The sequence below is a fragment of the Carcharodon carcharias genome, chromosome 5 (assembly GCF_017639515.1).
Source record: "Carcharodon carcharias isolate sCarCar2 chromosome 5, sCarCar2.pri, whole genome shotgun sequence".
NCBI lineage: Eukaryota > Metazoa > Chordata > Chondrichthyes > Lamniformes > Lamnidae > Carcharodon > Carcharodon carcharias.
Window position 1 is genome coordinate 44328665 of NC_054471.1, and position 15229 is coordinate 44343893.

General features: G+C 45.2%; 1 protein-coding gene across 1 annotated transcript in view; it reads right to left on the bottom strand.

Moving 5' to 3' along the window:
- Positions 1-13476: 13476 nt before the first annotated feature.
- The window catches only part of LOC121277702 (probable L-cysteine desulfhydrase, chloroplastic), a 139095-nt gene continuing 137342 nt past the window's right edge, over positions 13477-15229 (bottom strand). Inside the window, exon 13 of the mRNA XM_041187338.1 lies at positions 13477-13959. Coding sequence (XP_041043272.1) covers positions 13843-13959 — 117 coding nt within the window. The 3' untranslated portion in view covers positions 13477-13842. The remainder of the gene's footprint in view (positions 13960-15229) is intronic.

The following is a 15229-nucleotide window of genomic DNA, read 5'->3' on the forward strand; positions in this document are numbered from 1 at the left end:
CTCTCTGCACAGAAACTGCTTCATCTGCTGAGTATTTGCAACGTTTATGTTGATATTTGAGACTTTTAACCTGGACAGATCCATTCTTGATCTACAGAAATTGGTTCCTTCCAATGAAATTAATTTATTGCTTGAGATTGCACCATGTCCCGTTCCACAGCCAGTCGAAAGCTGCTCAACAGAAGTTCCTGTAGGTTTGACATGAACTCACAACCTCGGCATTACACATGCTATCTGATTGCGCCACGAGAGCAAAGCAGCGCTCAGTTGCATACACGTTTTAAGTTGTGTCATTTTGTTAGAGGCACTAAGTTTTTTTGATTGAGTGGCAAGAGCTGAGGTTATATGATCATGTGCAGAAGTAGTCACATGACTGAAAAAAACTGGTGAAATAATCCATTGGGCTTTGGGTTGTGTCCGGGGGGGTGGGGGGGTTGGGGGGGGGGGGTGCCCAAAAATGAAGCTGAGCACAGGGCCCCACTAACTAAATCTGCCACTATGCTGCACCACCTGGTCTTCTTGTCAACGCTGCTGGGTCCTCCTGCTGCCGGCAGCATGGAGAAAGGGAAGCAGCACAGGACCACCTGGCCCAATGCTCCAATCATTCAGGTGAGGTGGATACAGCAAATTCGCATGTTGCCCACCTTGATCTGAACAGGCTCAGGCAGGTCGCAAATCGCAAAATCGCGTGTCCAAAGATCAGGGCTATCCATTTTCTAGCTCAGTGTGTTCTAAACTTGTCAACTCTCCACATTATCTAACTGTCTTATTTATTTAATAATCCATACGTTTCTATCCTTACACTATAAAATGTCTTTGGTCCTTCCTGAAGTTTATCCTCCAAGGTATCCACCTTGTAGGTGAACACATGCAGAAACTATCAGCTACTCCAAGGGCAGGATTTTCGGGTTGTTGGGTAGGTGTGGTAGATGAGCCCGGGAGCAGCCGGGAAACGGTCCACTGCCCACGATCGACCCCTGACCGCAATTTCACTGGCAGTGGCCAATTAACGGCCAGCCAGTGTGAAAGACGCTCTGAGAAGCTCAGCGCCTCCGAGGTGAGGGCAGGAGGGCAAGCGCAAAATTCTGCGCATTTTTTAAATTCATTCACGGGATGTGGGCTTCGCTGGCTGGGCCAGCATTTATTGCCCATCCCTAGTTGCCCTTGAGAAGGTGGTGGTGAGCTGCCTTCTTAACCGCTGCAGCCCTGTGGTGTAGGTACACCCACAGTGCTGTTAGGAAGGGAGTTCCAGGACTTTGACCCAGCGACAGTAAAGGAATGGCAATATATTTCCAGGTCAGGATGGTGAGTGACTTGGAGAGGAACTTCCAGGTGGTGGTGTCCCCATGCATCTGCTGCCCTTGTCCTTCTAGATGGTAGTGGTCGTGGGTTTGGAAGGTGCTGTGCAAAGAGCCTTGGTGAATTCCTGCAGTGCATCTTGTAGATGGTACACACTGTGCGTCGGTGGTGGAGGAAATGAATGCCAATCAAGTGGGCTGCTTTATGCTGGATGGTGTCAAGCTTCTTGAGTGTTGTGGGAGCTGCACTCATCCAGGCAAGTGGGGAGTATTCCATCACACTCCTGACTTGTGTCTTGTAGATGGTGGACAGGCTTTGGAGAGTCAGGAGCTGAGTTACTCATCGCATGATTCCTAGCCTCTGCCCTGCTCTTGTAGCCACAGTATTTATATGGCCAGTCCAGTTCAGTTTCTGGTCAATGGTAACCCCCAGGATGTTGATAGGGAGGGATTCAGTGATGCTAATGCCATTGAACGTCATGAGGCGATGGCTGGATTCTGTCTTGCTGGAGATGGTCATTGCCTGACACTTTTGTGGTGCGAATGTTACTTGCCACTTGTCAGACCAAGCCTGGATATTGTCCAGGTCTTGCTGCATTTGGACATGGACTGCTTCAGTATCTGAGGAGTCACAAATGGTGCTAAACATTGTGCAATAATCAGCGAACATCCCCGCTTCTGACCTTATGATGGGAAGGAAGGTCATTGTTGAAGCAGCTGAAGATGGTTGGGCCAAGGACACCACCCTAAGGAGCTTGTGCAGTGATGTCCTGGAGCTGAGATGACTGACCTCCAACAACCACAACCATCTTCCTTTGTGCTAGGTATGACTCCAACCAGCAGAGAATTTTCCCCCTAATTCCCATTGACTCCAGTTTTGTTAGGGCTCTTTGATGCCACACTTGGAGAAATGCTACCATGATGTCAAGACAGTCACTCTCACCTCACCTCAAGAGTTCAGCTCTTTTGTCCATGTTTGAACTAAGGCTGTAATGATGTCAGGAGCTGAATGATCTTGGCAGAACCCAAACTGGGCATCAGTGAGCAGGTTATTGCTAAGCAAGTGCCTCTTGATAGCACTGTTGATTACCCCTTCCATTACTTTACTGATGATCGAGAGTAGACTAATGGGGCAGTGATTGGCCGGGTTGGATTTCTCCTGCTTTTTATGTACAGGGCAATTTTCCACGTAGCCAGGTAGATACTGGAACAGTTTGGCTAAGGGGTGGCAACCTCTGGAGCACAAGTCTTCAGTACTATTGCCGGAACATTGTCAGGGCCTATAGTCTTTGCAGTATCCAGTGCCTTCAGCCATTTCTTGATATCACGTGGAGTGAATCGAAATGGCTGAAGACTGGCATCTGTGATGCTGGAGACCTCCGGAGGAGGCTGAGATAGATCATCCACCCTGGCTGAAGATTACTGTGAATTCTTCAGCCTTATCTTTTGCACTGATGTGCTGGGCTCCTCCATCTTTGAGGATGGTGATATTTGTGGAGCCTCCTCCTCCAGTGAGTAGTTTAATTGTCCACCACCATTCCTGGCTGGATGTGACAGGACTGCAGAGCCTAGATCTGATCCACTGGTTGTGGGATTGCTTAGCTCTGTCTATCACTTGCTGCTTATGCCATTTGGCATGCATGTAGTCCTGTGTTATAGCTTCACCAGGTTGATGCCTCATTTTTAGGTATGTGTGGTGCTGCTCCTGGCATGCCCTACTGCACTCTTCATTGAACCAGGGTTGATCCCCTGGCTTCATGGTAATGCTAGAGTTGGGGATATGCTGGACCATGAAGTTACAGATTGTGTTCGAATACAATTCTGCTGCTGCTGATGGCCCACAGTGCCTCATGGACGCCCAGTCTTGAGTTGCTCGATCTGTTCAAAATCTATTCCATTTAGCACGGTGATAGTGCCACACAACATGATGGAGGGTATCCTCAATGTGAAGACAGGACTTCATCTCCACAATGATTTTGCAGTGGTCACTCCTACCAATACTGTCATGGACAGATGCATCTGTGGCAGGCAGGTTGGTGAGGATGGGGTCAAGTATGTTTTTCCCTCTTGTTGGTTCCCTCACCACCTGCTGCAGACCCAGTCTAGCAGCTATGTCATTTAGGACTCAGCCAGCTTGGTCAGTAGTGATGCTACCGAGCCAATCTTGGTGTTGGATTTCAAAGTCCCCCCACCCAGAGTACATTCTGCACCCTTGCCTCAGTGCTTTTTAAAGTAATGTTCAACACGGAGGAGCACTGATTCACCAGCTGAGGGAGGGAAGTACATGGTAATCAGCAGGAGGTTTCCCTGCCCATGTTTGACCTGGTGCCATGAGACTTCGCGGAGTCGATGTTGAGGACTCCCAGGGCAACTCCCTCCCGAATGTATACCACTGTACCGTCACGCTGGGCCTGTCCTACTAGTGGGACAGGACATACCCAGGGATGGTGATGGTGGTGTCTGGCACATTATCTGTAAGATATGATTCTGTGAAGATGACTATGTCAGGCTGTTGCTTGACTAATCTGTGATACAGCTATCCCAGTTTTGGCATTAGCCCCAGATGTTAGTAAGGAGGATTTTGCAGTGTTGACAGGACTGCAATTGCTGTTGTCGTTTCTGGAGCCTAGTTCGATGCCGGGTGGTCTGTCTGGTTTCATTCCTTTTTTTCTGACTTTGTAGCATGGGCGAGCATGCACTGAAAGCTCCCTGAAGGCAGGGAGTTGCCTCAGGGATCTGAACAATAATAAAGATTTTTAAAATCTGACAAAATGTCTCGACATAGGACTCACTCACAATAATATGGACAGAATAAATACTCTGCCCAAAAATTTATATTTCTTCTTTATTTTATTGTGGAAACCTCATCCTGCCTGTGGATGAGGTTTGCTAAAGCCTAAAAGTCTGCCTGGCCGATTCGCCTGTAAAATATGTTTAAATTAATTGATTAATGGCCTTAATAGGCCTCTTAATTGTTGGGTGTGCTGCTGCCGACTCTCACGCGCGCCCGCCGACTGAAATATTGCGCAAGTGCACGATAGCGTCAGGACGCTCGCCCGATGTCATCGCGCAATATTTTCCGCCCGATCGAGTTAGGCGTGCACCCGCCCATGGGACGTGAAATCCTGCCCCGAGTTGATCATCGTCTATCTTTGTAATTCTAGCTAAGAGCTGCCCCCTTTATGAAGAAGGAAACCAGCAAGTGACCTAAAGTTTCCCAGTGACATTGAAGAGCACAGTTGGAAAACTGATCACAACTCTCATGATGAATTGCAGTGCCACTCCAAACCCTGTGCTAATGCCATATGATTGCAAACCTTCAATTAGCCCAGAGTCGAGCAGATTAGGGAGTTAAACGCGTGTCTCAAAGAGCGGTGTGGGAGGAAGGGGTTTTGAATCATGGGTCATTGGCAGCAGTAATGGGGAGAATGGGAACTTTTCAGTTGAGATGGGCTCCACTTAAATCAGAAATAGAAAACAGCAATTGCTGGAAATACCAGATCAGGCAGCATCTATGGATAGAGAAACAAAGTTAACGTTTCCAGTCGATGATCCTTCATCAGAACAGTTAACTCCATTTTTTTTCCACAGGTATTGTCTTGATCGCATATTTGCAGCATTTTCTGTTTTTGCTTCAGGGACAGGATTTTCAGGTCGGCGAATGGGCCTGGCAGGTGGGCATGGTGGGAGGCGGGCACAGTGGGGGGCGGGCACGGTGAGTGGACCTGGCAGGCAGGCATGGTGGGGGGGCGGGCACAGTGGGGGGGGCGGGCACGGTGAGTGGGCCTGGCAGGCGGGCATGGCAGGGAGCAGGCACAGTGGGTGGACATGGTGGGGGGCACAGCGAACAGCCCAGCAGGTGGGCACAGCGGGCAGGCATGGTGGGGGCAGGCAAGGTGGGCAGGCATGGTGGGTGGGCACAGCAAGCAGCACAGCAGGCAGGCATGGTGGGGGCAGGCACAGTGGGCAGGCATGGTGGGCATAGTGGGTGGGCATAGTGGGTGGGCACAGCGGGTGGGCACAGTGGGTGGGCACAGTGGGTGGGCACAGTGGGCATGGTGGGTGGCAGGGTGGGTGGCAGGGTGGGTGGCAGGATGGGTGGCAGGGTGGGTGGCAGGGTGGGCAGGCACAGGAGCAGCCAGGAAACAGCCTGCCGCCTGCGATCGGACCTGACTGTGATTTTACACTAGTTGGCCAATCAATAACCAGCCAGCATGAAAGGTGCCTGAAAAGCTGAGGGCTGCTGGGGTGGGGGTGGGACGAGTGCCAGTGCTGGGAGTCTTGCGCATGCCCAGGGAAGTACACACTGAAAGCTTCCTGAAGGCAGGGAGCTGCTTCATAGAAGCTGAGGAATTTTAAAATCTAAAGTAAAGATTTTGAAAATCAGATAAAAATGTCGTCATACTGGACTCACTCCGATGAACATAAACATAATAAAAATTACGAGAAAACATTCTTATTTTAATTAATGTCGGAAACCTCATTCCTCCCATGGATGAGGTTTCCTCAAAAATGCAAAGGCCACCTGGCCAATTCACCCACCCTCCAATCGCAAAGTTGAAAAAATCTGCCTTAATTGCTGGTAATGGCCATAACAAGCCTCTTAATTATCAGCTCTTGTGTGCCAGTTCATGGGATGTGAAATTTTGCCCCAGATTTTCAGCATCTGCAGTTTTTGGCTTTTGTCCACATAAACCAGGCTGGGTTATAAACATAAACTGCAAATTGTACATCTAGGAATGTGGATAAAGCTTTAAATGAAAAGGTTGGGGGTGGGTCGGGTGAAGGGAAAATATCATGGAGAATGAGGAAATGGCAGAGACATTGTGTATGTCTTTATGTAGAAGATACAAATTTCATACCAGAAATAAAGGGTAACCAAGGGGATAGTAAGAGTGAGGAACTTAAAGTCATTAACGTCAGCAGAGAAAAAGTATTAGAGAAACCTAAGAGGCTAAAAGCAAACAAGTCCTTCAGGCCTAATGCCTACATCCTCGGGTTTCAAGATATTGGGTGCACTGGTTCTGATTTTCTAAAATTCCCTAGCATCTAGAATGGTCCCAGCAGATTATAAGTTAGCAAAGATAATACTGCTATTCAAGAAAGGAAGGAGAAAGAAAACAGGAACCACAGGGCAGTTAGCCTAACATCAGTCATCAGAAAAATGTTGGAACCGACTTTGAGCAAGTCTTAACAATGCACTTAGAAAATTATAGTATGATCGGACAAAGTCAAGATGGTTTTATGAACAGGAAATCGTGTTTGACAAATTTATTGGTGTTTTTTTGAGGACATTACTAATAGGGTAGATAAGGGGGAACCAGTAGATTTAAGGCATTAAATAGGGTGTCAACAAATGGTTAATGTGCAAAAGGGTTGTGAGTTTTTGGAGACGAGATCTTGCAGCATAGTGTAGTCTCCTTCCCCAAAGCCAGAAGCTCTGGGTTTGAGTTCCACTCTGGGACTTGATGGTCAAGAAAGTTATGTTCATGATGTGGCCAAACTGGTTGATTATCAACATACAAATCCTTCCAATATGCCTGTGGCTGACTGTAAGAGTGGAAGAATCTCCTGGTCAGCCAGAACCATGTGGTCACTGCAACACAACAGCCTCTCCACGTTATAAGACTCTAAGTGCTGGTTCTTACTATGGGATGTACTCCATGGCAAGTGATCTCCTTGCTTTGCAGGACTACTAGAGAGAGAATATTTGGAATTCTCTACACCAGAGAGTTGTGGATGTGCCATCATTAGACATATTCAAGGCTGAAATAGATGGATTTTTGATCTCTCAGGGAATCAAGAGATATGGGGAGCAGGCAGGAAAGAGGAGTTGAGGCAGAAGATCAGACATGATCGTACTGAATGGTGGAGCAGGCTGGAGGGCAGTATCGTCTACTCCTGCTCCTATTTCCTATGTTTTTATGTTGAAGGAAGTACAGAGCACCAACTGTGAAGGACATTTGTTTTGCAGAATCAGGCTGTATAGCGCAATGGACTGACAGGAAGCAGTACAGAAAGTTTACAGCTATAGTGACAAACCTACATCTTGAGACTGCTTTGGAGCTCAGCAGCTAACGAGTATGCATGAACAAGATTAGTCAGCTCTTAAGCAATGACGGCATGCCATGAGTCCGGTTTGTAGCTGGAATAATAAGGACATGACGAGTAGAGAAGATTAATAAAAATCAGTTCCCTGACCTCAAAAGTGATATAAATATTGCTTTGCTAATTCAGATAGCGTTTCGCATCTACAGGCAACCAAGGACGCTGAAGTGTTGAATTTATAAATTAAAAATGTGAGGGCTCGTGTAGTAAAGATGGAAGAAAGTTGCACCAGTTATCCTGAGGGGAATTATACACAACTACAGTCGATTGCAATTTTCTTTTCATATTTGTCGATGCATGTGCTTTTTCTCTTATTGGGTCACCTCAGCTGTGGCTGCAAGTATGCCCAGCTATGTCTGTATTCTCTTGTTATTGTCCGTTTGTACTCCAACCCATGCGTCTGATTTTTTCAAATGGAGATTCTCAACATGCAACACTGATACAAAGGGCTTCTTGTGTTATTTGTAAGTTTGTTATATTGGACAGGAGTCAGTGAACTCTATAACTAGCTTCGTAAGGTCACTATCAGATACAAAATAATATGTTAATTTTTCCATCTTTGAACTCAAACTGTACATTTGGTGTTTAGCAACACCAAGTTATAAACAGGTTGTTTTAATTTCAGATACAATGATCATTAATGGCATGTGCCTAGGCTGCCACCTACTGGCTAGTCAGGTACATTTTGGTTCCATTGCACACATGTGCTGTCCTTGTGGGCTTAACACAGCTGGACACTAGGAGGCGCCATAGACCCCGCCCTCCCCGGCTAAAACATCCGGGCAGGAACCTGCCCACGATCCTGACGGTTGTCCTGCAGCAACACCGGGAGCAGCGTTAATTGCTTTAAGGCGAGACTTTCGCCCCCATCTTGGGAGGACTTATAGAGCTGCTGGCCAATCAGATTGGCTGGCAGCTTTGTTGTCCCAGCAGCGCCACCATAAGTGTTGGTCACTGTTGGGACTACAGGCAGTTCCCAATGTGAAGCCTGGACTGACAGCTTAAGTCCATGGTTGGAGTACTGCAGAGAAGGGGTTGGGGGAGGGGTGGGGACCAGGTTCAAGAGGCCGGGGCGGGGGGGGGAGGGGGATTAAGAGGGTGACGACGGAGTTAGTTGCCTTCATTGGACCCAAGAGGACCCTCAAACGAGAACACCCCCCCACCTCCTACCCGACACCATATGTGTAGCTAAGTGGCAGGGCTTCCTGCATGGCGTGGACCTCCTCCCACTGTAGGTAAAATACTAGCAGGGCTGGTGAGGCCTTTAAGTGGCCATTAACTACTTAAGGGCTTCAATAGGGCTCAAGGGTAGGCAGCCACCTGGCACTTCCCCACCCACCGTAAAGGTTTAGACAGGTCGAGGTGGGGCGGGCAGGAAGGCCGCCTGCTGGATCTTACACACACCCTAGCCCCCACCCCAGAAGCAAAGTCAGCATGGAGCCAATCACTCCACACCAGGCCGCCCCACAGTCACAATGCACTGCGGACAGGCTAAACCAGGGCAGTGTGGTGCTTCTGCCCCTCACTGGGTATGAGGTCCCGCCCTTGGGAGCTGCCAACCAATCCAATTGGCCGGCAGCTCCATCAGTTCCTGTAGCGCCAAGAACACATTAGAGGGTGCTACTGGGCTGCATTCCTGCCCTTTGAAAATGCTTTTTTGAAAAAGCAGCCTGCCCACTCCCGCTCGGCGGCCCACGCCAACTGTATTATGGGATGAGCACAGGGGTGGGTGGGCAGGTGGTGGGTTAGGCACCTGGCCTATTTTACGTGCCCCTCGCTGAAAACACGTGTGGCAGGACCAGATAAAACAGATTTAATGAAAATATTAGCTTTCAAGTTTGTAGAAGGATGTGCAAGTTTTTAAATTCTGTCACCCAGATCTGGCCTGTCATCCTATTGTCTGAACAAAATATTCTTCTCCGATAAGTTTAAACATTTAAAATTAATTTATTATATTTTATTTCTAATTTTAAATTTCTTTCCTGCAGCATTTAAAAATGATTTTGCTCTTTGCTGCAGTTTTGCCCCCCCCTCCCCCTGGGCCAGTCTATACTGCTATCTTTTTGCCCCTTCTGTCCAGTCAAGCACTTGCTCCTCCCCTCTCATCTTTCAGCCAAGTACTTTGTGGTTCATGTTCCGGTCTGAACACTGTTCCCCTCTCCAGTTACTTTCAGGTCACTCCTGATGGGTTAGTCTCTTCTGCCCCCTTTCTAGGCCCCACATGTTGCTGCTTCTCAACGAACTTCAGCTATTAGCAATGACCTACCCTGTCAAGTCCTACTGGGTCGAATACAACCATTCTTCCCAGTCCATCAGTGTCACTACTGCTTCAATTTGCCTGCAAGCTTCTCCCTCAGCTTCCTTGCTGGTCTACACTCTGCTGCTTTATTGTTAAGATTATAAATACCCATACAAATGGTGCATATATAAACATATCTAAAGCATGAATATACTTATCAAAATCTAAATATCAATAAATAAGTTTGCTTCACTTCAATTTGGAGTTTTTATTCAGACCTTTCAACTTATTTTTAGTTTAAAATCTAACCTGAAATCTTCCTCCATAATTTCTGATAATTTATACAGCTACAGAGAAAGCCAAGTTAAAAATAGTCCCAGCCTGCTCTCCCTTCAGGTGTATGATTAATTTATTAATGCCCACTGCTTTTATTTCATTAATACATTTTGCAGTAGCTATGGTTTATTTCTTACTTTTATTAAATTTGCTTAAGCATATGGATGAAATGCCCACTGCTTCTATTCAATTTATAAATTGTGTCTGCATTGGGGGTGGGGGAGGCCCATACCTTTTATTTAAATAATTAAATTTTCAAGGATATTGTACAGTTCTTCTAACATTCCATTCATAATCATTTTATTACAAAACCCTTTAGACTTTGCAGATAAGAACATGAAGAGCTGTTAACTAGCATATCAACAAATAAATCAGCCTATCATGAAAATATAATAATTTTCATAATGTTATTGGATTTATTGTAAAGTAGGAATAGTGGGGTCTGAATAGTCTGTGTGTGTGTGTGTGTGTGTCTTGTGTAGGGGTACTTAATTGAATTAAAGACAGCTGGTCTGAAGGCTTTGATGTATCAGGTGAGAAGTTAGGTTTGAAATGCTAAATAAGTAAACATGGCTGAAGTTTTAGAATGTGAGATGTAAAGGAAAAATTTGCATTTTTAGATAAACCACAGTAGTTTGAATTTCAAAAGAGGTGGTGAAATGTTACACTGAGCCAGAAGAAGCCAAATTGTATGTTTATTTTTCTCAAAGCTTACTGATAAAAAATCTTTCATAGCACCAGTTTTATTATTAGAAAGGTAAAGTCCAAAGACATATTGAAACAATTAAATTTGCATTCAATGGGGAAAATATGTAAGAGGAAGGCATTCTAAGATCTTATAAGTGTGAAAAGCCTCCAGCTTTTATGTACCAAGCTGCTACCTATCAGAACTGAAGCTAAGAGAATTCACTGTCCAGGGCATTGTATGCATTGCCTGGGTCTGTTAAAATCTATTTTGTTTTTACTGTTGCCTTAACTGAGGTGCAACTGGGAGTTAGATTGATTAGGGGAGCTAGGAGTTATCATAGTAGTAATTTGTAGACATTTATATGTGCTTAAAATTATTTCTTTTATGATTAAATGTTTAATTTAGTTTTGTAAAAAAACCTCTAAGACTCGGTGGACTTATTACTACTGAATTCAAAGCACACATCTCGAAACAATAATAAAAATTGCAAAACATTTGTGGCAGTTTCAAGTTTCCCTCTGGGATTTGAGCAGCTCAGCATTTACCATCCACTGTGCCATAACACAGCCTTTGCATCACAACTGATGCCATGATGAATTTATTTGCTGAAATTGCAGCTGCTGTTTGGAAAAATGATATAAAAAGCTGCCAGGTAACACTTTTAACTCAGCCTTTTACAAACATCTCAGTACAAAACACCTTATCATTAAAAATCATTCACATGGAAATGTGTGTATTGCCCTCAATATTGAGCCAAAACAAGGAGATAATTCTTCCACTTAATAAATCATTAGTGCGACTGCACGTCAAATGCTGTGTGCTGGTCTGGTTGCCAAAGTACAGAAAGGATATTGCAGCTACTGAAAGAATGTAGGAGAGGACAACCAGAATGATTGAGGGGTTGGAGGGTTGGATTACATGGAGTGATTACATAGGGAAAAATTTTCTTCCCGTTGGGGGGAGGGGAAGCGTGGGAGCGGGCGGGCACACCTCCAATCGGTGCCCCCAATGGTGGGGGGGCGCCGCCAATTTACGTGGGCGGGCCAATTAAGGCCTGCCCAGCGTGACGTTCGCCAGGAAGCGCTATGCGATCCCTGTGCAGGCAGGGGGCAAAATTCCCTCAGCCGAGAGTGCGCTTTTTCACACACGTGCATGAAAGAGCGCACAGATTTCCCTGAGGCGAAGTGCTGCCTCAGGGAGATCAGCTCCGCTTTAAAACTTTCATTAAACGTGTTTAAAAATTTTCCCTGCCATGTCCATGTTTTATTGAAACCATTCCTAAAGATTTAAATACCCTCATGAAACCTCATCCCGTGGATGAGGTTTCATGCTTTTTTCCGAAGCCCACCAGGGCTCCTGGCCTGCCTGCCAACCTTAAGGTTGGATGGGCAAGTCCATTAACGACCTTAATTACTTTTCCAAAGGCCTCAATAGTTTGTTGACAGGTCGGCTGCGCCCCCGCCAACCTGAAAATGGAAATAATGCAGGGTGAAGTTGGGAGTTCCACCAGACGTCATCCCATGTCATTTTATGTGTCGGCGAGCGGGCCCCACCCCCCCTCACCGACCAGAAGATCCTGCCCATAAATTCGGCATGTTCTCACTGGAGGTTGAGAGGTGAGGTAATTGTTCTTATTAGGGTTCTGAAGAGTCTAGATAATGTAGACCATGACAAGGTCTTTCACCTTGTCTAGAACTGTAGAAGCACAAGGCATGATTTGCACTTTGGTGAACTAGTCATCAATCTATGGAAGAAGATGCCTAATGAAACAGTCAAAGCAGTTAGTTTTGATTCATTCAGATACAAATTTGATGGATTTCTTTCAGAAAATAATATTTTGGGTTACAATAAACAGTAATTTCAGACATGGCATTGGGCAGGTGCAGCATGCTTAGGAAGAACAGGTGACATTGCCCTGTGGTTCTCAAAGCTCTCCACGCCACTGGGATTTTTCTTCGGTCATGCCTGTGTCTGCCTAGACTGATTGACAGATATTAATTCATCCTGAGATAGCCACGGGCATCGGGGGCTGCAGTCATGGAAAGCAGCTATCCACATTGCCTGAAATGAAGGAGGTAAATATTTTCATTGAATGTGCATCCCAGAGGACCAAGATTGTTCAGCCTATCAAGCTTGCTCCACCATTCAATAAGATGGTGGCTGATCTGATTGTGCCCTTTACGCCATTTTTCTGCCTTCCCCCTTGTAGATCAAAAACCAAAAAACAAAAGAGTACCTTCTCTTTTTAAAGGATCCTTCCAATCATTGTGATCCCTGCTCTCTCACCAACACAAATCTATGACTAAACTATGATTGGCACCAATGGAAAGTCCAATAGCTTTGGAGGCACATCGACACGTCGACTCCGAAAATTTTGTGGTTTCCATTCAGTTGCTTTCACAATTCTCACAGCTGCCCATCCCCTGCCCCCACCACCCCATCTCCAAGCGGATACCTAGACCCTCTTCCATGAGGGCTGCTGTGGATCTAGCAGTGACTCAATTTTCCTTCACTCTTCTTTCTTTGCTGACGGAATGCAACACTGCTCCAACTCTATAGCAATGAAGCCTGAGGCCCAATATCAGGGATGCCCCAGCTCTCATCATTCTGGGGCAGGGCCTGTACCCTGCACCATCCCTCTATCCCCTGAAAGCCCTTGAATTTCTAGGCCAGTGACTGAAAAAGAAGCATAGCGCTCCACATAAACCATAAGGAAAGATGTCACTCAAGCATGAAAGCTAGCACTAGATCTTCTTTTAAAACTCTGTTTAAAACTCTGTTTATTAATACAAAGCATCTTAGGCAGAACAAAATGTAGACACTTTATTATAATACATGTAACTTCACCTTTGATGATCTTTATGGATAAACTGCCATTGGCAGAAATGGAAAGTCCAACACTTATGAAGACACATTGGCTCTCCTGGCAATGCTGTCGTTTGCATCCAGTTGTTTTCACAATTCTAATTTATGCCATTAATCTGCAACAAGGCTGGAGTATCACTCCATGCGATGCTGCTCTCATACTGGATCTCAGCTGGGCAGTCAAAACAGAACTGCCTCTTGTAAGTATCTTCAATGGTAGATTCATGTACAAGGGGAAATGATTTAAGTATAGCAGTAAGAACACAGTTAACCAGAAAACTAAAGGCTAAGTGCCTTGGCTCTCTGTCCTACTCTTGTGTCATTTCTTCAATTGCATCTGCAAGTTTCTGGTACTGCTTCAGTTCATTGTAGATGTGTATGGAGATCCGAACATACAGCTTTCCTCCCAATGCTTTGATAGGCACCTGATCAGAAACAAGAAGATCAAAGTTTGTAAAACAAATGTTGTCAGTCAGAAAAATAAAATGAGTTGCAATACAGTGTGGGTAGCAAAGAATGAATACCGGCTAAATGCAAAATTAATGTATAATATTCTCCATTGAAATTTGTATGAATAAATAGAAAATATACAATGGAAAAGCAGCATAACCATTTTTTTCAAATTGAATTTTTTTTCATGTATTTTTCATTCCTTGAGCTGGATAAGACATCTAAAGAGGTAACCTATTTACATGCTAATGAACAGAAAGATCTGTAACTGACCTGTAACTGTGCTTCAGTTTCCCTTTCTCACTGTAAGGACTTAAAGTAATTTTGCTCCCCTAGTGGGAAGGTTGAGAACATATCACTGTAGGAAGAACTTCTGAGACAAGCCTGTCCTTTACTTCATATTGGCAGCATTAAAAGAATAACAGTAGCCTGCACTTTCCGTGAAGAGAAGAATTTAGACCTAGAGAACTACTGGCAAATTTTAATCCAGCTTCAGGAAGCAGCACTTCTTTCTTTGTTGCAAACTAACATGTAAAGGCTTCTCTAGGGCACTGACTTTCAGAAAAGTCTGAATAAGGCTAATTAATTAATAAATTTGCCAGGCAGGTGATAGGTGCACACAAGGCAATATGGATGTAGACAAGTAAATTTCCCAGGGTGATAAAATATACTAAATAATGTGCAGAAATCAAGCAACAGTATGAAATAATGAACCAATAGCTAACCTACAAGTAATGCATCAGCCGACTGAATAGTGATGGTGAGGGGTCTTCCTGCTAGTTAGCATCACATTGTGCTGTGCGAGTTCATCATGTGGCAAGAGAAGCAGTGGGGCATTTGAGCAGAGAAATGCTTGAAATGTTCGGGGTTGGTTACCTACAGGAGCCCAGGCCTAAGGGTCTTGGATAGAGATCACAGCATCTCTGCTGCTTCCAGGGCAATCTGACTAAGCTGGTTTTGTCCATTGGTTGCTGGGGTGAGGGAGAAGCTGACATGCTGTCATCCTGAACAGCCATTCCTATTGTGCCACTACCAGTCCCGGAAGACTCATAACATACACTGATCTATTTCTCATCTACATCTTTCCTTGGCATTATCGTTCTGAAACATATACTGATGACACACAGCTCTATCTCACCACCACCTCTTTGGACCCCTCCACTGTCTCTGATTTGTCACACTGCTTGTCCAACATCCAATATTGAATATGTAGAAATTTCCTCTGATCAAATATTTGGAAGACTG